Source organism: Miscanthus floridulus, chromosome 2, assembly GCF_019320115.1.
Source record: "Miscanthus floridulus cultivar M001 chromosome 2, ASM1932011v1, whole genome shotgun sequence".
Classification (NCBI taxonomy): domain Eukaryota; kingdom Viridiplantae; phylum Streptophyta; class Magnoliopsida; order Poales; family Poaceae; genus Miscanthus; species Miscanthus floridulus.
In genome coordinates, this window is record NC_089581.1 from 168,108,432 (window position 1) to 168,131,183 (window position 22,752).

The following is a 22,752-nucleotide window of genomic DNA, read 5'->3' on the forward strand; positions in this document are numbered from 1 at the left end:
CACGGCATTAAGTATGCCCTGATGCCTATCAGATATGATGCCAACCTCTCTGCCAGGCCCAACCATGTGTATCCGGACTAGCCTCAAGAACCATCCCCAACTGTCATTGTTCTCCTTCTCAACCAAGGCAAATGCCAAAGGAACCAACTTGTTGTTCACGTCACAGGATATGGCTATAAGAAGTGTGCCCTGGTATTTGCCAATCAAGAATGTACCATCAATAGAGAAGATGGGACGACAGTGCCTAAAGGCCTCGACACACTGAGGGAAGCACCAGAAGGCATGGAAGAATATCTGCCTCCCATCCTTCCATGCATTAGGTTTTGGGATGTACTCATAATGCATGCCTGAATTCACCGCTTTGATTGCATTGAAAAGAAATGGCAGCTACTCATACCCATCCTCCCAGTCCCCATATATCATCTTCCATGCTCGCTGCTTAGCCCTCCATGCTTTACCATAAGTTATCACATATCCTCCATACAACGCTTCAATGGTCCTGATAATTGTCCTCACCTTCATGTTGGGTTTTCCCTGCAAAATTCCCATCAACCGCTTGGCAATGAGAGTAGATGTCAACTGTCGATGCCTCAGTGTCAGCTCATGGTTAGTACAATTATGTGGCCTGACAACTTTTGTGATCTTCCATTTTTCGGTTACCTGTTGCTTCCTTGCACAAACCCTCCATGGGCAGCATTCCTTGTCACACACAATTGTGTAACGACGCTCCGCATATGAATGCAATACCCTGTAAGGCCTCTTTCGTATCACTGCAAAAGCCTACAACCACCTCTTCAAAGCAGGGAGGTCATTGAACACCCTCCCATTCTCAATTACCATGTTAGGACCGACCTCAGGAGCTTCTAGGAGCTCAACATCACGTCCTTCTACAAACGCCTGATCGGAATTAGCAAGATCGCTGAACTCGTGAACTCTAGGATCACGACGGCCGAGAAAGATACGCCTCATCATCTCAACATCACTCTTCGTCAGCTCTCCAACAGGGCGATCATCATCAGAATCAAGAGCCCTAGCCATCTTATATGGCTCCGAATCATACATAATTTCAACACTATTTAACCCACAGAATCCATCTTCAAAGTGCACTTACGTAGCAACATGGGGCACATCCACATTCTCCGGAATGTCTCCTGCAACATCATTATAGAAATGAGGAAAGAATAAAAGAAATAGATGTAAGGAACGGGGTAAGCTCCCAAAAACCATACGGTTAAGACACTTACTTAGATGATTCTGTGTCAAAGGGATCTGATAAGGAGGATCTGCCATGGAAAAATGAGTCTGACAACCATCTCTAAATACCGCATTAGGGGCAGATTGAGCATCGGGAACCGTAGGTGCAATCTACACATGCAGGTAAGGTTCTAAAACGGGAGGGTTGATGTATGCCTGATGATCCATTGCTGGGGTAAACCCATGAGGGATGGGATCAAATAACACCCAACGCACAACCACGTCCAAACATTGCAGCTGGCTCTTCATAGCCGATCTTACATAGTTCTCCCACTCATCCGCACAACCAATTGAGATCATTCGCCTGAAGATGTTTAGAGGACAACCTAGGTGCAGTACACCATCAACTGCAATGCCATCATCTCCAAGGCAATGTAGCTCCTCCCGAGCCCTTGCAACCATGTCACTAAATGAAGGCCTATCATTGAATAGCACAGGCATGCTTTGCATGTCAAGAAACTCAACATATCCATAGCGATCGCTTTCAACGGTGCCTCCATGATATATGGTCACTAGGTTGTCCATCTAATTCAAACACGTAACGAAACACATGTCCTTTAGTCCAAATTAGATGATAGATAGTACCTAACAAGTACTTTCTAACTATAAACTAAGTAATCAAGATAATAACTACGTATATATTTACAGTGTACTCACTAAATAGCTAGATCATATGTAGATAACTAAAAATATAACTACATATCTAAGTAGCTATCTAACTATATCTATGTGCCTATGTGTCTATGTTTCTATCTATCTACATATATATCTCACTAGATCACTAACTAAATCAACTACCTGAGTCATCACATTAACTAATAAATAACAAATACCAACTAAGTAGGTACATTGCATATTCATAATTTTTACCTTTTCGGGCCGATAGACGATGGGCGTGGGTTAGGCCGAAGATCTGGGCGGGCGGTGGTGCGGCAGACAACAGCGGTGGCATACGACGGGCGCGGGATGCTCGAGGTTACGCGCGGCGAGTCCAACTCGATGGGCGTGGGAGGCACACCGGCGGTGGATGGCGGCAAGGCGGGGCGAGGCCGGCGGTGGAGGGCGGCAAGGCAGGCCGCGGCCGAGGACGGCGGTGGAGGGCAAGGCGAGGACGGCGGTGGAAGGCGGTGGAGGCGGCGCGGCGCGGTGGCCAACCACGGGCAATAGCACGGCGCAGGGGGGGAGGGCGGTGCAGTGCTACAGCACACCAAGGCGCGCCGTGGCGAGGGGCTCAACGTGGGCCGAGGGCTTCGGGGCGCGCGAGCGGGCACGGTGGTGGGCGTGGGAGTAGGTGCGACGGTGTGGGCTCGGCGTGGCACGACGCGGCTTGGGAGCGGGCGCGGGCGTGGAGCGACGGGGGTGGTGGCGCGGCGGGGGCGGTGGTGGGCGTGAGCGCGGGAGCAGGCGCGGCGGTGCGGGCTCGGCGTGGCACGACGCGGGAGCAGGCGCGGCGCGGCGGGGGCGTGGGCAAGGCGCGCGCAAGGGCATCGGTGTCGGCGGCAGTGCACGGCTAGGGCGAGAGGGAGAAGAAGAGAGGAAAGGCGTGGGCCCATGAGATATTTCTAAGCTAGGCGCCAAGATCTACAGCGCCGAGCTCGGCGCCAGTCACTCTAGCGCCAGCCCCCTGGCAGGTCATCGACCATGCCTAGGAGCTCGGTGTCAAAGACGCTAGCACCTAGCTCGGCGCCCGTATCAATGGCGTCGAGCTAAGGGTCCATTTCCTGAATTCTTTCCGCCAGAGATCTATTTGTGAGAAACTTTAAAAAAAGGGCCAAATTGTAAAAAATTCGGCATGCGACCGCTACCAGGGCACACTAGGCCAGCTGAGGCGCATCGCCTGCCACGGGAAGGGGCACGTGGGTGGACGAGCGTGCGGCTGCCGAGGCGCGACTGTCAGGGCACGTCGTCTGTTGTCGGGGGAGGGGCGCGTGGGGAGCACGTGTCGCGGGGGAGGGGTTGCGACCGCTGGTGGAGGGAGCACAGGCTATGGGGCGAGGAGCATAGGCCATGGGGGGAGGGGGCACGCTGGCGCGGAGGCTAGGCCGCACGCAGGCGCAACACCTCGAGGAGAAGAAGCCTGCGCGCAAAGAGACAGGAGAAAATAAAGAGAAGGACAATATAGCCATTTCATTTTACTCTCCTACGAGTTGTTTTGCCAAATGGTCCAAACGCGTGTTTGGTAGAGCTCCACTAGCTCCAGATCCATAAAAATAGATACAAATTCTATTTTTCTAGTCAAACACTTTTAGCTCCACCGTGAATTTGATCCATCAAAACGACATATCTGTAACATCCCGGCCTAGGGCTTAACAGGATTAATAGAATACTCATACCAATAAGTTGTAACTTCTTTTCCGGAAGCCCATCTACAAATAACTCCGAGGTTAAGCGTGCTTGGCCTGGAGCGATGGGTGACCGACCGGGAAGTTCTTTCTGGGTACGCACGAGTGAGGACAAAGTGCGCAGAAAAGACCTGTGTTGGTCTGTGAGGGCAGTCTATATCCTAGAGAAGCTACCAGATGTAAGCGGGCCTGGCCTTGGAGAGGCGGGACGTTACATAATGGTATCAGAACCGACTCTCGCGGTTTCACGGGTGCGTGTGTCGTAGTTGCGTAGGCATGGTGCGCATGGCTAGTGTGGATCCGTCGTGGTCACACAGCATGGCACATGCGCTGGCTCTGGACACACGGACGTGGCCAAGAGAGGACGCTCCTAGCTTGGGATTGATCGACGAGGACGTCGATCTCTTAAGGGGGTGAGGATGTAACATCCCGGCCTAGGGCTTAACAGGATTAATAGAATACTCATACCAATAAGTTGTAACTTCTTTTCCGGAAGCCCATCTACAAATAACTCCGAGGTTAAGCGTGCTTGGCCTGGAGCGATGGGTGACCGTAACTTCTTTTTCGGAAGCCCATCTACAAATAACTCCGAGGTTAAGCGTGCTTGGCCTGGAGCGATGGGTGACCGACCGGGAAGTTCTTCCCGGATGCGCACGAGTGAGGACAAAGTGCGCAGAAAAGACCTGTGTTGGTCTGTGAGGGCAGTCTATATCCTAGAGAAGCTACCAGATATAAGCGGGCCTGGCCTTGGAGAGGCGGGACGTTACAGTATCTACCCCCAGATTCACCAAATTGATGGATCACCCCTAGCACCTGAAGGGGTGCTCCACCAAATCCAAGTTTGATGAAGTTTGAAAAAAATTTACCTACGACTGCTGCTAGTTACATAAAAATAACGCTTCATTCTTTCTTTTTGGTCGTCTTCCTCATACGCAAACGCCTGGTTGCCTTCCCTGATCGCCGCACCGCCCCTCGCCGACAGTCGCGCCACGCTTGGCCGACTGCACCCGTCCCGAGCGTCCACGCGCCCTAACTGGCCGAGTCCGTGCCTGCCCTGGCCAGCCACACCCGCACCTGGCCGCCCCTCGCGCCCTCTCCGACCGACAACCGCCCCTTGCGTCCTCATCGGTCGGGGACACGCTTGCCCTTGGTCGGGCGCGCCCAGGCCGGCAACCGCGGGCCCTCCCCGCCCGGTAGCCCGCCCCCCCTCGCACCCTCAGTGGCCAGGTACCGGGGCCGTGCCATCTCCGACCCATGTGCACGCGAGTTGTGGGGAGGAGGAAGAAGAGCTCGTGGCTTTTTTTTTCATTTTTTCATTACGCCCCTTGACGTGTGGGGTCCATATGGAAGTGAGATAGAGATAGAGGTGGAGTTGTACCAAACACTTCGATAAATTCCAAGATCTAGGTGAATGCGGGATCCAGATTCATTTTTTTTCTAGATGGAGCTGTACCAAACATGCCCTAACAAAACAAATCCTCTATCGACAAAGCTATTCACGGAGCTAAACCTGAAAAAATGGCTTCACCGGTGAGGTGGAAGCCGTGGCAAATGAGAGCTTAGTACTCCCTCCGCCCACAAAAAAATATAATTCTCGCTTTTCGATGAGTCAAACAGTTTGAACTTCGACTAAATTTACATTAAAACATACTAGTATTTATGATATAAAAATAAGTATCATTAGATTAGTTATAGAATATATTTTTTATAATAAATTTATTTAAAAATATAAATATTAATACTATTTGCTATAAATTTGGTAAAAGTTGAGTCAATTTAACTTACACTCATACCATAATTGGTTTACTTGGGCAAAAGTATTTCAGCCTATACGTGAGTAATAACAAAAGTAATAGATTCCCACTTTCAAAAGAAGCAGTATCCAATTCCCCCCTCGCGTACATAAACAACGGAGAAATGGACACATACCCAGCCCGTCTTAAAACCCTCGAACCATCATGTCGCTCTCCACACTCAGCCACCCGACCGCGGCCGCCGCCGCCGGGACCGGAAAATCCCTTTTCCCGGCTGCCCCGGCGGCGCAGTCCGTACGTTTCCCCAGGGCACGGGCCCCTGTCCCCGCCGCCGTCTCCGCCGCGACCGCCGCTGTTCACGCGGATCCCGCGGAGGATAGGGTTTCGTCGCTGAGCCAAGTCTCCGGCGTGCTGGGGTCGCAGTGGGGCGACGAGGGAAAAGGCAAGCTCGTCGACGTGCTCGCCCCCCGCTTCGACATAGTTGCGCGTTGCCAGGTGAGGGGTCTTTATTGTGCTAATCCATGCCTAGAGGAGTCGAGTTGTTCTGTGGCGCAGCCGTGCTTCTGCGATGGTTAACGTTTGGTCGTTCACGAAGCCAAGCCTTAGAATTTGGTGCTTTTTTTTTGGATTAGGCTTGATGATGATTGATGAAAGAGCGATCTGTGTTTAGAATTCACCTTGCTGATAACCATGATTTACGCGAAATTTGCCAAGGAGAGTAAAGCTCCAGCCTTATAGTCGTTTTGGAGATGATGGGTTTTTAAATCTTCTCGATGTTGGCTGCACCTTTGGTTTCTTACAGGAGTGTTAGGATATTTGATCTTGACTGATAAACACTTGGTATATGACTAAAAGACATGCACCTGTGATAATCTCCTTTGTACCATGCTAGAATGTTCATACATAGTGTAGATAAATCATAGATTTATGGTCCAAGTGGATAGATTGGTTAATTCAAGCAAGAGAATGTTCTTTTTATTTGGTCACATAAGAATTTGTCCTCTGTGGTTGGTTATATGATGGAGAGACTTATAAAATGCAAAGCTTCTATGTTATGTTAAGCCCTGGTACTGCAAGTTGCTTCGTGCTCTTAAAGCAAATACTTGTGAGTTGCTAAACTAATTCAAGCTTGAGATTTCACCATGTTTTGCATCCTAGAGTAATCTATATTTCAGTAACACGTAGTACTACTAATGCTCCTGGGGGTCACATCATGTCCCTTATTTGCTTTTTGCTTGATTTCTGTGGTGGATGTTTCTAGTCTGTCAGGACTTCTCTCTGTGTAATTGCATTTTCCACTCTTAATATTTATATACTTAACATAATGGTCTTCGAGCACGGCAAGTCAGTCAGTATCAGTTAGCTACTTCTCCTTAGTTTAGTAGCCGTATCTGAGTTTCAACCACATTTTTATCAGGGGGGAGCAAATGCTGGACATACAATCTACAATGCAGAAGGCAAGAAATTTGCCCTTCATCTTGTTCCATCTGGTATTCTCCATGAAGGGACACTTTGTGTTGTTGGCAATGGAGCAGTGATCCATGTTCCAGGGTTCTTTGGAGAAATTGATGGTCTTGAGTCCAATGGAGTCCGCTGTGATGGAAGAATACTGGTATCCGACCGCGCACATCTGCTGTTTGATCTGCACCAGGTTGTGGATGGACTTAGGGAAGCTGAGCTTGAGAATTCATTTATTGGGACAACTAAGAGAGGCATTGGTCCTTGTTACTCCAGCAAGGTAACTCGAAATGGACTGCGGGTTTGTGATCTAAGGCACATGGACACTTTTGGGGATAAGCTTGATGTATTGTTCAAAGATGCTGCTTCGAGATTTCAAGGCTTTCAGTACAGCAAAAGCATGCTCAAGGAAGAGGTTGAGAGGTACAAGAAGTTCGCAGATCGCTTGGAGCCCTTCATTGCTGATACCGTGCATGTGCTAAATGAATCTATTCAGCAGAAGAAGAAAATCCTGGTTGAAGGTGGACAAGCAACTATGCTGGATATTGATTTTGGTACTTATCCATTTGTGACTTCTTCTAGCCCTTCAGCTGGTGGGATATGCACAGGCCTAGGGATTGCTCCAAGGGTAATTGGTGACCTGATTGGAGTGGTAAGTTAAACCCACTGTTATTCATTATTACAGTCCCCTTTCATGCTCTACTGCTTATATATTATGTATGCTTTACGTGCAGGTCAAAGCTTACACATCAAGAGTTGGCTCTGGCCCTTTCCCAACTGAACTACTTGGAGAGGAAGGTGACCGCCTTAGGAAAGCTGGAATGGAATTTGGCACAACAACAGGTCGCCCAAGGCGATGCGGTTGGCTTGACATTGTTGCGCTTAAGTACTGCTGCCAAATCAATGGGTTCTCATCACTTAATCTGACCAAACTAGATGTTCTGTCCGGGTTGTCAGAAATTAAGGTGGGTGTTTCTTATAGCCAACCTGATGGACAGAAGCTACAATCCTTCCCTGGGGATCTTGATACCCTTGAGCAAGTACAGGTAAGCTTTGGCATGCACTTCTCACTGTGTTTTCACGGCGTAAAGCCGCTTTGAGTAGAAACATAGCATTGTTTCGAGAATGTACATTATTTTCTCTGTTTTAAGATGCAATATAATATCTTTGTCTCAAAAGCTTGTGGTGTTAGTAGTGACAATTTAAACAGGTATAAGAGACTAAGAATGCATATATTTCATCTCTTATATGCCTTGCCTTGTGTTTCAGGTTAACTATGAGGTTCTGCCTGGGTGGCAAAGTGACATTTCGTCTGTTCGAAGTTACAATGAACTTCCCCAAGCTGCCCGCCTCTATGTGGAGAGGATAGAAGAGCTTGTTGGTGTTCCCGTGCACTACATTGGTGTTGGACCTGGCAGAGATGCTCTCATATACAAGTAAAAGCAACTTCACCCTGTTCGCTTGATTGGGCAGAAAAATCTAGCCCTAACCAGGCCTTGAGCATTTGCACTTCGTTGCTGTCGTAGCTGTGATACGGTGAAGTCACTGACTGGTGGAGTGATGTAATGTGCGCAATAATCAGAACCTTGTTCTAATACAGCCGCTGAGACATCAGCTAAGGCGAATAAGGGAAGGATGAGTCATTTGCACTATTGTTCGGTGGTTCATCATATATTTTGCACCGTGTTTGACTCCAATTGTTAGGTGGTTCATATATTTTGTACTAATTGTGAGACTAATGTGCTATGAATCTCAACTGTATACCTTGCTGATGGATGCCTTTCCGTTTATTTATATGGTTGAAAAAAATGAGATACCTGATCAAAATCTGCGCATTCTTGTCTACCGCTGATTTTTTTTTTTAATTTTAACACTTTTTGGAAATTAATTTTAAATCTAACACGGTCGGGTTTTTTTTAACTAATACTTTTGGCCGTGCCTATTGCCCTGGCGTGGTCAAATGCTTGTGCCGTGTCATGTATGGTGGTGCGGCAGAGGGCTGACGTGGTGGCGATTGGAACCGCTGACGGGGCAGGGCCTGCCGCGTCATCGACCTTGGCGCGGCAGTGCCGCGCCCTGATCCGTGGCGCGGCAGAGCCGAATAAAACCCCGCGTCTAGTCCCGCCTGCCCAAGTAGCAAGCCCGCCTGGCCCCGCGCCTGCTGCATTTCACGGCCAAATAGAGAATTTGATAAGGCAATGATTTTTTTCGTCTTTCATAATACGGTTAACCACCATGTTAACTAATCGATTACGAAAAATTGGATCGGATTGAAACAAATATATTTTTAAGGGAACTTATTTCTTGGGCTTTTTGGTCCCATATTGTAGGATCGGCGGCGACGCGACCATGGACCCCGGCTTCCTCGACCCCTCGCGCAAGACGTCGTGCTACTTAATCTCGCCGGCAGTGCTGCCGCGACGTATAGAAACGAATATGAAGCAAATAAATGAAGTCCGTGCGCAAGTTAACAAGCTGTCACATAACATTTTCATTGGTTTGACATAAGTTTGACATAACATAACCAAATAACCCCGCAAGTTTCGGACGCCAATATTCGTTTGACCTAACAAAGTAAGACCCAGGAGTGTAAGGATCCCTCGGACGTCTCTGTCTCTTTGGATTTGTTGGCAACACATTGGGAGTGTAGCCAACGTCGGTATGGTCGCGTCGACGGTGCGTACGGCTCGTACCATGCAAGTATATGATACGCATGATTACTTATAATTCTTTATGATCGTTAGTTCATGAAGCATACGTATTTAAAGAAACTATCTTTGTTAGTACATGTGAGGCTCCTTGGGTACCAAACGGGGCACCACCTAGCTGAGACATGCCAATCTCGTCCTACGGCCAATCGTCCCACTGGTCGTGCTGTCCGCGGAAGCCCGGGGGTCGTCGTCGTCCTCCTCGTCCTCGGTTGCAGGGTCCTTCCCAGCGCTATGATGTGGTGGTGTACGCACTGCGGAAGTGGCACCTGTCATCGGCTGAGAACAGTCGGCTGGTGTCCTCAAAGAGGCTGAAGACGTGCCACCCAACCGCGCCGGGAGTGGCGGTTCCTCATAAGGAGTGTCCATGCAGCTTAGCTTCTGAGCTAGCTTCCTGCAGCTCTTCTTCACCTTCTGCATAAATAGACGTTAAAGTTAGTGCATTTCCTAAAGGCATATACACTAAAGAAATATTTTTTGAACGGACAAGTTTATGTTTACCTCCACAAAAGCCACGAGAACGCCTGACCCCTGCCCTCTAGACTTGTGAAGCTGAAACGCTGCTTCGTTGGACAGCCTTGACAATTGTGTCGCCTAGGTATAGAAATGCGGTTGGACAGTTTTAGTACACATACTTAATACCAAAAGGATAACAAATTATACCATTCAAGTATCTTACCACGTATCTTTGAAGCGGGGCTCTCTGTAGCTGTGTGTCCTCCCTAGTGGTAACATCGTACACATCTTCGATGACATCTTCCTCTGAGTCCTCGTCAATCGTCTCCTCAGTGTACGGGGGTGAAAGCATCTAGGCTCCTTATTGGGTTTCGGTGATTAATGACAATACAAGATTACTATGACTAACGTGTGTTTTGCAGATACAATTAAGTTAGGTCATGGTAATGGAGATCAATTGGGCATTCAAAGTGGTCATGCCCCTACGATAGAAATCGTTTCAGTTTTCAAAGGATGGACGACAAGGTTAAGGATGACTAGTTCTAAGTGTCGATTGGAGTTGGAGAGACACTTAGAGTAGTTTAGGACTTTGTTTTTCCTTTGGCCGTACTATTAAGGGGGGTATGGACGGGTAGCTTGACCTAGGTGAGTCTAGTGAGTTAGGTGTGGTGTACACTTGTTAAAACTAGCACTAGGTAGCTCCTACATATGCCTAAGATCCTTTGGAGCAAACTTCATTCACATATGATCAAGAGTTGGAAGTGAATGGAGGGTCAAATGCTGACCGGACGCTGGCTCCGGTGCGACTGGACGCTGGCCACAGGGTTCGGTTAGTTTATTTGACCAAGGAGATTGCGTCTGGCGCGACTGGACGCTGGAGTGGTCTAGTGATCGGACGCTGAGGTCTAGCGTCCGGTCGACTCCAGTAAGGTTCCAGAAGAGAATATCTACGACCGGACGCGTCCGGTCAGTACTGACCGGACCCTGAGGGTTCAGCGTCCGGTCGAGTATAGTAAGGTTCCAGTGAGGGTTTAATGTGACCGGACGCATCCGGTCAGTGGTGATCGGACCCTGCCAACGTCCGGTCAACACTTAAACACTGGTGTGCGGGTTGAACTGATCGGAGCGTCCGGTCAATATGACCGGAGCGTCCGGTCACCCCACAGAAGCTCATAACGGTTCATTTTTTAGGCTGCCTTATAAATAGAAGCTCCACTCATGTGTGGAGTTACTTTTACTCATTCCAACAGCTGAGAAACACGTTTGTGAGTGCCAAAAAGAGCAAGGTCCTAGTGAAGTGATTGAGATTTGAGAATCCAAGAGAGTAGCCTCATTAGTGAATCAAGAGTAGCAAAGTGTGCATCCACCGTTCTCATTAGTCTTCGCGTAGTCAAGTGAGAGTTCGTGCTTGTTACTCTTGGTGATCGCCATCACCTAGACGGCTTGGTGGTGATTGGGAGCTTGGTGATCACCCGGCGAAGCTTGTGGGTGACCCAACTCAAGTTGTGAGCGGTTGTGGGTGATTCACCGCGACGGAGTGTCGAAGAATCAACTCATAGAGAGCACTTGATCCTTACGTGGATCAAGGGGAGCTACACCCTTGTGCGGGTGCTCCAACGAGGACTAGTGGGGAGTGGCGACTCTCTGATACCTCGGCAAAACATCGCCGCGTTTCTCTCTCTATTTACTTTGAGCATTTACTTTGAGCAATTCAATACTTGTTTTTACATTCATAGAATTGACATGCTAGAGTAAGTTTAGAACATAGGTTGCAAGTCCTTTGTGCGTTAGATTAATAGAAACACCTTTCTAGGCACACGGGGTTAATTGGGCTAACCGAAGGATTTAATTATTGTAAAAAAAATTAGAATTAGCCCAATTCACCCCCCTCTTAGGCATCTTGATCCTTTCAGGGGGCTTGATATGTGTCCTGTAGACCTGTGAAGCCACCGCAGGTACTCGTCGAAGATGTGCTGGTCGTGTGAAGGACCCGCTTGGACCGGATGTCGTACCCTATTCTGCCACAAATGGATGTGCGCGTTGTGTGTCACGTGCCAATTCTTGGTCTTGTACCTCTTCCTGCGGTCATACCTGCAACAAAATGATGTTAGTTGTACCACACACACCTCTGAATTGTAGCTTTGTTATTAATCGATAACACACCGTGCAATCCTTGGTTGGTGGAGTAAAGCGGTGGTGGGCAGCCTGTCATTCTTCCAAACTGTCTGTAGACCCTGATGGGTAAGTGAATCTCGACCACATGGAAGAAAATAAGAGGGACGTTGCAGCGATACTCATCTGACTCGTCCCTAGTGACAGGACTGAGATAATACTGGAGCTCCGGAGCATTCCAAGGACACCAATGCACCTGAAAATTGGTAATTGAGTTAGGTTGTGATATAGTGTACATCGAACAAGACACAGGTATGATAGTAAAGAGAGCGTAACCTGGTGCCGTTTCAGGACGTCGAGACCGTTCGTGTAGTCCCAGTACTTGCGCCTCGTATTCCCTTTAACTAACTCTGATTCTGTCCAGATAAACATAGCTGTAGGGAGTGTATCCTGCCCGTTCCATTGCTGAATTGAACACGATAATGAATTAGCCATTAATAAACTCATCATATGTAACCATATCAAAGAATATAATGAACCGAAGTACTTACCGGTAAACCAGTACTAAGTGACCTCCCAACGGGCCATCGTTTCCAACATCAAACCTGGAGTAGGTACGAGCAACCTTCAAGGTTCGCATACCCTGAGGTGCGACGGCAGGCAACGCATAGCTGTCGATATGTCCATGTCAGGACTGCGCTGCCCCAGCTGTACGCCGCTATGTTCTCCCATGGCTGGCGTAGTATGTCAAGGAAGATCCAGCTGATGGTGTTGCCCGAGGCGTCTGGGAAGAGGAAAGCACCAAGAAAGTGCCAGAACCACACTCGAGCGAACCTGTCGATCTGAGCCTCCTCAGCCTGTGGGTCCAAGTAATCAAAGCACAATGTGATCCAGGACGACAAAACACTGGAAGTTTTCCTAAAATTTACAAAAAAAAAATGAGACCCGATGGCTGTAGGAAAGCAATGTCAGTATTAAATAGGCTTCAATTTCTCACTTATTTTTCTTGGAAGCCTCGTCGTCCGGTGGAAGAAAGCCAGTAAACTGAGCCACCGGCTCCCTCCAGTAATCGTTGTCAACTATCCCTGTCACTGGAAGTCCCCCCAACCGAAGGCCAAAAATAGCCTTCACGTCCTGCATGGTCAAGGTCATCTCGCCACAAGGTAGGTGGAACATGTGGGTCTCAGACCTCCACCTGTTATAAGAATAGAACAACTGTTAGTTGCCTCAAATTTGTTACAAGAAAGTTTACGTACAAAGAATGCACTCGCACCTGTCTACAACTGCAGTAAATAGTGCTGGGTCAAGGGGCGGAAGACTGTGGTTGACAACACAGACAAACTCGAGGAAGCCGGCACGCCATATGTACGACGCATAACGCTCATCCCACTTGTACGCCCTGGTGTGCGTGTGGGGCCTCAAAGTAGGCAAGGCCACCTCTGCGTCGTTGTCACTCAAGATGTGTGCTTGGTGTTGGTCGTCGTACTCCACCTCAAGAATGGGGTACAACGGATGCTGCGTGAGAGGGGCCATCCTGTTACAAATTGATAAACAAAGCGTTACAGTATTCAAATTAACAAAATTTAAATTAACATTATGTAGCATTGCAAAATTTGAACTACTTGTTATGCAATATGAAAGCACATGTATATATTCAAAGTAAAATTAACAGATATATCACACACTAGTAACATAAACAACTTCACTAGGAATATAAGCATTTGACGAAACTTTATGAAGTCATCAAAATCGACGTATCACGCACTAATAAGTACCAACATTTATAAACTAGTATCTATACCCAAAATCTCTAACTAAATAACTAACTATAAACTAAATAATAAATACCTAATCAATCCCTAAACCCAAAATCCTAACCTTAAACCTAAAACTACTACGTAAATCACAACTAAATTCACTAACCTAACTATCCTAAATCACTAAATGTCATAAATCAATAACAATCATAAAACCATAACTATCCTATATTACTAATTATCCTAAATCACCAATTATCCTCAAACAATAATAATCAAAATAATATGAAATCGAGAGGGAGGTACCTTAGGAGCGGGCGGCCTTGACGTGCCGGTGTTCATGGCGCGGCCGGCGCGGGCGTTGTACGGCGGGAGTGGCCGGGCGCGGCGGTGGGGCGCTGTGCGGCTGGCGGAGGACGCGGCGGTGGGTGGGTGGGCAGGGGTGCGTGCGGGCGGGGGGCTCGCTCGCGATATTTATTTGGCCTCGCCGCGCCATGCTCCGTGGCGCGGTACTGCCGCGCCAAGATTGGTGGCGCGACAGAGCCCTGCCACGTCAACGATCGTGATCCTGGTCGTCGCCACGTCAGACCTCTGCCGCGCCACCATGCATGGCGCGGCACAGGCATTTAGTCGCGCCAGGGCAATAGGCGCGGCCAAAAGTGTTAGTTTTAAAAAAAAACCCGACCATATTAGATTTAAAATTAGTTTTCAAAAAGTGTTAAAATTAAAAAAAAATCTCTACCGCATGCTTGTTTCTCGACTCCAGTTAACCTTGTCAACGCACTGAAGCTACCAAAAAATTGTTCTGATACTGAGAGTGAAGTAGCAGGCTACATAGATAGGGAGGATGCATTTTTTTTGGTTAAAAAGAACTAAAGAATAGTAGGCTCAAATGGTCACAGATCCATTATGCAAAACTCATTACCACCCATCAGATTATCAGAATCGATTACATTGAACTTGGGAGCTAAAGCTTGTGCGCTAGTGAAAGATGCCACGTGCAGCATGCAGATGGGCGGGATATTCAACATTGCTTGGGCTCGGATTACACACACTAGACGTCCCAGACAGGGATGGGCAGGCAGGTTCCGAACTGGTCGACCTCATGCAGATCGTCCATCTGAAAACCTCCGTTGACGCCGACGGCGCCGCCGTGGGCTCCCGCGATGTCGTTGAGGTCCGCTGCCAGCGCGTCCCAGTCGAACTCGCCGTTGCCGCCGAAGCAGCCAGCGTCGGCGGCGTCACCGTGAAAGCTGGCTTTAGCAGTAGCCGTGCCGTCGTCGTCGGTCTTGAGCACGCCGATCTGCTGCAAGAACTCCCTGAGGTCGAGCTGGGGCTTGTCCGCTTCGGGCGGGCCGCAGGCGCCACCCTCGCACGGCTCGGCGTCGTCGACCGTCGTCATGGCGGCCGTGGCCACCGCCTGCTCCAGGGCGTGGAAGCAGGACATGGGCGGCGCGTGGGTGGTGACGGTGGAGCAGGGAGACGTGGAGGCCGCCGCCGGGAGATGATCGGCCGGGGCGAGCTGGTGGGCAGGCGCCGGCGGCTGCGGCTTGGCGGGCGAGCCGTTATTCTTGAGCTCCTGCAGCCTCTGGTGGATGACGTGCACGTTGTGCTGCGCGTTGAGGTTGAGCAGCCCGTAGGCCGGGACGGCGGCTGCCGCGGCGCCCCTGGCGGAGGCTGGCAGCCACCTGAGCCTCTGGTGCGCGGCGGAGGCGGCGGCGGAGACGGAGGCGCGGAGGTGCGGCAGGTTGAGGAAGGCGTCGGGCCCGTAGAGCCTGCGCGCGGCCTCGTCGTAGGCGAGCGCGGCCTCCTCGGCGGTGGCGAAGGAGCCGAGCCAGAGGCGGGTGCGCTTGTTGGGCTCGCGGATCTCGGCCACCCACTTGCCCCACGTCCGCTGGCGCACGCCGCGGTACTCGCAAGCCGCGTTCTGCGGGCCGCCCTTCCCCCGCGTCGGGCCCTTCTTCCACGCGCGCTTCCGGCCGTAGCTCTCCATGGGAATTGGGATCAGGTGGCGCGTGGGGAGCTAGGGAGAGGGCGGGCGGATCGGAGTCGGAGGAGGGAGGGTTTATTTTGAACTCCAATGCAAGCAGAAGCTAAGGAGCTTTGAAATGGCCTGGAGGAGTGGGGAGTGTAGTGAAGTGGGTGAGGAGAGTGTGACGAGAGGCGCGGGGGGTTTAGTAGAGTGGCGCGCGCGGGGCGGGGGTGATCGGCAAGGCATGGCGTGGGTTTAAATGTTGTCACGGCCGGGAATGCATGTGTCGCGCCTTTTCCAGACCTGTGAGCGTGAGCGTGAGCGTGAGCTCCCGTCTCGGAGGCGCCACATGTGACCGTTAGGCATCTCTAGGAATGCATGTCCTAAGACCGATCGAGAAACCAAAACAAAGAAATTCGTCCTCTTCTGTCCAATAGTTATGACGAACGAAGTTTTTGTTCGGTTTATTTTTAACCTTTGTTTATTTATCCATCTATCTATCATCATATATATGATTTGCAATGCCCAAATTCCTCCACTCCCTAAGCATTTGAATGGAATTCATCCTCGTTTCCCTTCTCATTGTGATTTTCATTTTCACCCTCTTGAATATCTCTTTTTTTTTTGTTTTCCTATATACATGGAACAAGTGATTCTTCTACTCCTTGAACATTACATATTGACGATTTTACTACAATAAATATATTGGATCTTTCGAAAAATACAATAAATATATGTATTGATAGATGAATAACGACATTTATCTTATTTGTTTGAATTGAACAATTGTTTCTTTTTAGCTGTCTTTCGATGGTAGAGCCAACGTGCCTGTCGATAGTAAAACACATTTTAATGACTCTGGCTCGGTCAATTTTCAAAACTTGGTTTTACATTTTTCTCCGATTCTACTTTCGCGAAATGAACAAATTGCGGTGGAACTGCGGATCGCGCTAGGTTTTGGTGGATACGCACCGAGGAATCCAGAGGACGTACGTACGGGCCGAACAAGCTAAGGTGAGCACGTTGATTCGTCGTCATGGTAATAAGAGCGGCATGAATGCGAGGTGTAAAGATCCACCTCACAGCATTCTTGGCTCTCACGAGCGTGCTCTTCACATGCTCCTCCTCCACGTCAGATGTACAGAGCATGCGATTCCTGATGAGCCCTCCTCCTGTCGTCTGTCTTGTGCGATCGATCTGCTTGTTTGACCGGCTCTACTACCGTGCAGCCTAGGGCAAACGCTGATAAGCATGTCCATGTGTGACACCATCTGCGTGCTCCGTGCTATAAGGCCAAGATTGGTAAATGTATATCACAAGTTCACAACATATCACATTCAGCCGTTCCTCCGGAATGCAGGCCGACATCTTGTAGTACTCTCTCCGTTCGAAATTATAAGTCACTTTGATTTTTCTAGTGCATATATTATATTTAGATACAGAGCAAAACTGATGTACCGAAAAAAAAACAAAGTGACTTATAATTTGGAACGAAGGGGGTATATGTTAACCATGTAGATCTATCCTTTTTCCTGAGAGAGGGAGCAGGAGTATGTATGCCTATTCTTTACAGTTGCAATGCTGCCTGACTAAACACTTCAGGATGTTCTTGAGCAGATGTTCGGCAGCCGAGTTTCCTTTGTTTGCAGGAGACCTTGACGCCAAGGGTCATTGTACAGTTTATAATGCAATACCTGTCACAAGCATTCTTTCTCAGGAAATATGAACACAGCAGAACGGTAGTTCTTGGGTTGAAAAGAGGTATATCAGAGGCAGTGACACGTGGCCAAGCACAATTCTGGTAACACTAAATTTTTTTATGACTCACCAAAGCTTTCTACTGGGATAATGCAAATATTATTTCATTTCTAGCGAACAGAAGATGCTAAGTAGTAAGTATGATAACATGCAGACCACACAATAGGTTGAGGAGCAGGTCTACCTGTATAATTGTCGCAAAGGCATCATCATCGTCAGGTAGTTTTGAGACCTCAACAGACCAAGGTGCCTCTTCAGAGAACAGTCTTTTCTGTCTCTGCGCCTCTAACAATATTGAGTCTCGATAGAAAAACCTCTGCCACATCTGGCGGACATTTCCCAGCATAAACTCTACTTGTGTATCATTTATTCCCTGGTGACATGGAAATGGTAAGCATTCTGCAGTGTTATGTCCGAAAGATAAAAAAAAAGCAGAAACAGAGTAAAAACATACTCGAAGTGTACTTATGAGGCCTGGAATGTCATCTTCTTGTATGCGCACTGCAAAACTATTGTAGTTGAGCACATTCTCATATGGCAGAAAAATTCCATCCTACAATGTATGCCAAGAGGGCAGATAGGTTCGAGTAAGACATCACACGATGGTTCCTCTCTTGATATGCAGCGCAAGGAAAATGATGGTGTATCACCTGAATTATTACAGGAATGCATCCTTGAAGCATGCTGTCTTCCATACGCCCACTCCAGCCATCCCCTGGCAGGACACCACAAAAAACAGAGCTTGCTAGTTCTTCATAATATTTCTCAGTTCGTAAATAGGTAACTGTCACATCGGCTGCATGCTGTCGTCCAAGGCTTCCCTGCTTGTTTGGTGTGGAACCAAATTCAGCTGCTAGCTTTTGTCGAATCCCCATGCTATACCTGCATTATACAATCGAAAAAGATTGACAAACAATTATGTAACACATTCACACCCACAAATACATAGATACATACGTGTCTTCTGGGCGGCCTCCTTCGTATGCTGAACCTAGATTACCGTTGAAATAAAAGAGTGTTGTACGGTTCTTCCTAGGCCTGCAAAAGTTGTGTTCCCTGGTATAAGGTTCCGAGGAACATAAATAGTTGATAGGATATATAGTTAACTTTAAGAATACCTTGCCCACAGTTTTAACCATATGGCCCCTGGGTTAGGTTCCTTCCATGCCGGAAGCACTAGATCCTTTCTTGGATCAAAACATGGATGGTTGCCTCTCTTATCCAAAGGAATATCATCCCAGTTGTCTGCCCAATAAGCAGTTGTTGAATTCTTATGTTTTGTATTAGTGTTTCCCCAGTGGACAAGCATCATGCTCTTCCAGATCTCTCTTGGAGCATAGCAGGCACCTTCATCCCATGAAAAGAACTGCCTTTATGTAAGTTGAAAGGCAATCAGTCATTGCCACTATTGAATAAGAACCAAAGAATCATTATAAAACTATAATTCATTCAAATATGAAACCCACCCAGATATGGTCTCTTCCTGCAGTGCGATTCCAGTAAGGATACTGCTGAGCTATGTGATCATACGCCATTCTATAGTACTCAAGTGCATTGTAGCTCCTTCGGCGCAGGTCCCTCTAAAATTAAAACTCCAATTACTGGAGGAGCACATCAAGGCCATCGAAGAACATATGGATCACAATTCTTACCGGCAATAGCAGATGTGGAGCATCATCAGATCTAGTTATTAGACATGAGTCAAGCACTGGCACATAGAAATAATCAGCTTCGTCCCCATTAAGTGTGCGGTGAGGGCTAGCAAGAATGCTCTCATAGAGTGCTATCTACATAGAAAATAAAACATTGGTCAGATTTGCTTGTCCTTGTAAATTAATATCACTGTGAGCATGTAGTCATGGAGCAACAAACGTTAAGCTATCTGCTAGCAGCTAAAATTAGCAAACCTGAGCACCATACAATTGCTGGGTCCATAGAGTTCTGTTCTTGTCATCATATATTCTGTTTACACACTGGAATCTGTAATGTCGTCCCTGAGAGAGAAAAATATTAATCTCAATGCTGCAGTAAAGCTTCATGAACACAAAAAGGAATATTTATGACACAGACTTACTTCAAGAAGATGACTGTCAAACTCAGCTGGCAAATCATATACATATATGAGTGGCCTTTTTTTCTGAACAACGGCCTTAACATCGATGGTGGTACTGTTTAAAATTTTCAGATCTGGTAAATTCACTGGTGTCTGGAGCCACGGGGGCCAATCATATGCAAGCGAATATGCTGATGGGATACTGCAATCAATCCCAAAATATCCACTGTAACACTGAAGGAGATACTCAATGAGACTACATCTTATAAAAGTGGAAAAATAAAAAACAATGCACCGCATTAAATTTAACCAAAGTAATTTCATTTCATTAACTAAATCGTTTTCTCTGAAACATACTTGACAGAAACCACCACGGCAATGCCCATGTCCAGAGCACTGGTTGATGCAGCTGCATTCAACACGCGTCTCACAAAACTGCCCCCAGAGACCATCGTATTTGCAATCACATTCTTCTTTAAACTTCACTTTGGATGAATACGCATCCTCAGGGACCACATTACACCATCCTAACTTACTGCTGTTTGTTGTGAATATGTTTTCCAGGTCGGGTGTTTTCCAATCGGTAAGCTTTGGATCACCAGGTTTTGCAGGTAAACTAGAAAGATGGATAAGAGAAGCTTAGTAGTAATATTAAAGTAACCCAAAAACAAATTATCAGATTATCAGCGATAGTCTTACATTGTTTTAAAACCACAAGCTTCTGCCACAGGACGATCTGGGTATTTTGTTCCAGGCCCACAAAAGCACATTGCCCTTGTTTTGTCACAGTGAGCTGCACAGGTGGAAACTATCCATAGACCTACTGGCCATTCTGGGGAACTTGGGAGGTTGCATTCCAATTTCTGAACCTCCTCACATCCTTTCCCTGTATCAGTGAAGCCATAGATTAGGAATACAGCACTACAAATTTAACTGTTATTGGAATCCAGAAAAGCAACATATACCAACATTAGCAAGGGAAAATATATATGCCACCTTTCTACAGTCCGTACACTCATGTTCTTTCATTTTTAAACGAAATTTGTTTTTTAGTAAACCCAAAACCATAGAAAGAAATATATGTCCATAAACAAGGTTATAATCACATAAGTGAACAACAACCAGTAGCTGTTTAACGCAGTAGTTCAGTTCCCATTTCACCTAGGTTACATACTCACAGAGATCAAATCCAACAACAGCTTTGTAGTAGGAAAAAAAGAAGAAGCATATGAGTCTTCAATACTGCAATTCTTAATCCATGAGTCCATATACAATAAACTGAATGGTCTATATTCTTTCAGACATACAAACTACACTTCTATGTTCTTTCAGGAATGCAAAGTGATCTAAACAGAGTACGCTACAGATGAAAGGAAATATACTGAGCGTACTCTGAGATGAAATTATACAAGATTTGTGAAGAAAAAAATGCTGTCTACATGGTTAGGGAGACATTTGTAGGTTGCATCGCTGTATCCAATATAAGAATCCACGATTAGTTCTTTGTGGTACCTAACTCTATTAAATGATATCATTACCTATTTTTTTGTTTAGCTCTAGTCTTAAGTTCTTAAAAGCCAGCCCTTCCAGATCGTAAGAACTATTGAATTATTAGTGCATAGACTCTTATTAACAGAGAATACTGAGAAGTAAGACCAACCAGAATATCCATGAAAGCATCTGCACTCTCCCAGATTATAGTTGCAAACACCATGACCACTGCAGTCTTTCTCGCAGCGCTTTGCACCTATAGCCTGTCGCAAAAGAGCAACTTCAATTAACCCCATAAAAAGCTAAGTCAAAGTGCACGAACCAGTGACTAGGGTGGGTGCAAACCTCAGTAACATCAACAGACGAAGAGTTAGCATGACACCCGGCAAGCCATCTACCAATCTCAGCCTTCCATGGCGCGCCACGAAATGCCACGGCGCCATATGAATCAGAAGGGAAGCGCCCCCTGAGACGAGAGTCCACCACCTCGACGGCCGGGAGAACATTCTTTGGGCGGCTTATACTGCTGCGAGCACCGAAATAGTCCAAGGAGGCAGGAAGGATTGGCACCATGAACACATGGACGGCGGTGACAAGCACCACCAGGGCGCCGGCTACGCCCACAAATGCCACAGGGCATTTCGTCGAACGGATTGCGAGCATGGTCAAACTATCATCCGGGCATCAGGCAGAGACGGCCTTCCCGTGCTGCCGGCGTCGATGATGACGCCGTAGGTCCAGGGAGCCAGGCGGGGGTGGGATCAGGGCAAGCACGGCTGCGCGGACGCGGTGAGGTGCGTGAGGCCTCCGGCGAAGCGGCGGTCGGCGGGGGCTGAGCAGGATCAGGCAGAGGCGGCGGCGGCTCACAGGCCTGACAAGGATCAACTATTCGATGGAGGCGCGAGCCGTCGGAATCGTTGGAAATGGTGTTCAACTGTTCACTCAAGGTCAGAGTGGATCTTGGAGAAATGGTGTTGGGGTCCGACAAAGAACCCAAGAACAAGAAATAGAAGGATTCGAAGTGAGGACATCCCTCTTGTAAACGGAGAACAGTAGGATGCTCCATCATTAAATAACGGATTTTGCATTTGATCTCTTTTATAAGAGCCTGTCTTCAGTGACAGGTGGGCGCGGTCCCATCTGTCATCCAATCAATCGCTAAAATAGCAAAATGAGTTTTGAGATCTAGGAGTATGTGTATGTTTGTAACCTTATTAAAGGCCTGCCTGTTTGGTTTCTACGGGCCCTCATAAAATTTCCGTTACATCAAATGCTTGGATATATATATGGAGTATTAAATATAAACTAATTACGAAACTAATTACATAACTTACGACTAATTTACGAGACGAATCTTTTAAGCCTAATTAGTCCATGATTTGACAACGGTGTGCTACAGTAAACATGTGCTAATGACGGATTGATTAGGCTTTAAAAATTCGTCTCGCATATTAGCCTCCATCTATGTAATTGGTTTTATAATTAATCTATATTTAATGCTCCTTATTAGTATCTAAATATTCGATGTGACATAAACTTTAGGAGCGACTAAAGAACCAAACACCCCCTAATAAGAGTACCTCCACCAGCACTCCAGCAGCCCTCAAATTGGGATTATATTTGAGGACCCTCTCCTT

General features: G+C 47.4%; 3 protein-coding genes across 3 annotated transcripts; 1 reads left to right on the forward strand and 2 right to left on the reverse strand.

Moving 5' to 3' along the window:
* Positions 1–5,524: 5,524 nt before the first annotated feature.
* On the forward strand, positions 5,525–8,580 carry LOC136540565 (adenylosuccinate synthetase 1, chloroplastic). The gene is made up of 4 exons (XM_066532565.1): positions 5,525–5,845; positions 6,768–7,460; positions 7,543–7,854; positions 8,078–8,580. The coding sequence occupies exons 1-4, from the start codon at positions 5,555–5,557 to the stop codon at positions 8,246–8,248; spliced, it is 1,467 nt and encodes a 488-aa protein (XP_066388662.1). The 5' UTR covers positions 5,525–5,554; the 3' UTR covers positions 8,249–8,580.
* Positions 8,581–14,865: 6,285 nt separating this feature from the next.
* Positions 14,866–16,083, reverse strand: LOC136540566 (dehydration-responsive element-binding protein 2E-like). Its single transcript, XM_066532566.1, has one exon. It carries the CDS (start codon positions 15,832–15,834, stop codon positions 14,896–14,898), a length of 939 nt encoding a protein of 312 aa, XP_066388663.1. The 5' UTR covers positions 15,835–16,083; the 3' UTR covers positions 14,866–14,895.
* Positions 16,084–17,036: 953 nt separating this feature from the next.
* LOC136540567 (uncharacterized) lies at positions 17,037–22,179 on the reverse strand. Its single transcript, XM_066532567.1, has 14 exons — positions 21,461–22,179; positions 21,285–21,378; positions 20,324–20,510; positions 19,982–20,240; positions 19,646–19,858; positions 19,479–19,565; positions 19,224–19,358; positions 19,038–19,151; positions 18,690–18,937; positions 18,529–18,609; positions 18,222–18,453; positions 18,026–18,124; positions 17,756–17,944; positions 17,037–17,507 (listed from the first exon to the last, which is right to left on the reverse strand). The coding sequence occupies exons 1-14, from the start codon at positions 21,776–21,778 to the stop codon at positions 17,412–17,414; spliced, it is 2,352 nt and encodes a 783-aa protein (XP_066388664.1). The 5' UTR covers positions 21,779–22,179; the 3' UTR covers positions 17,037–17,411.
* Between the last annotated feature and the right edge of the window lie 573 nt (positions 22,180–22,752).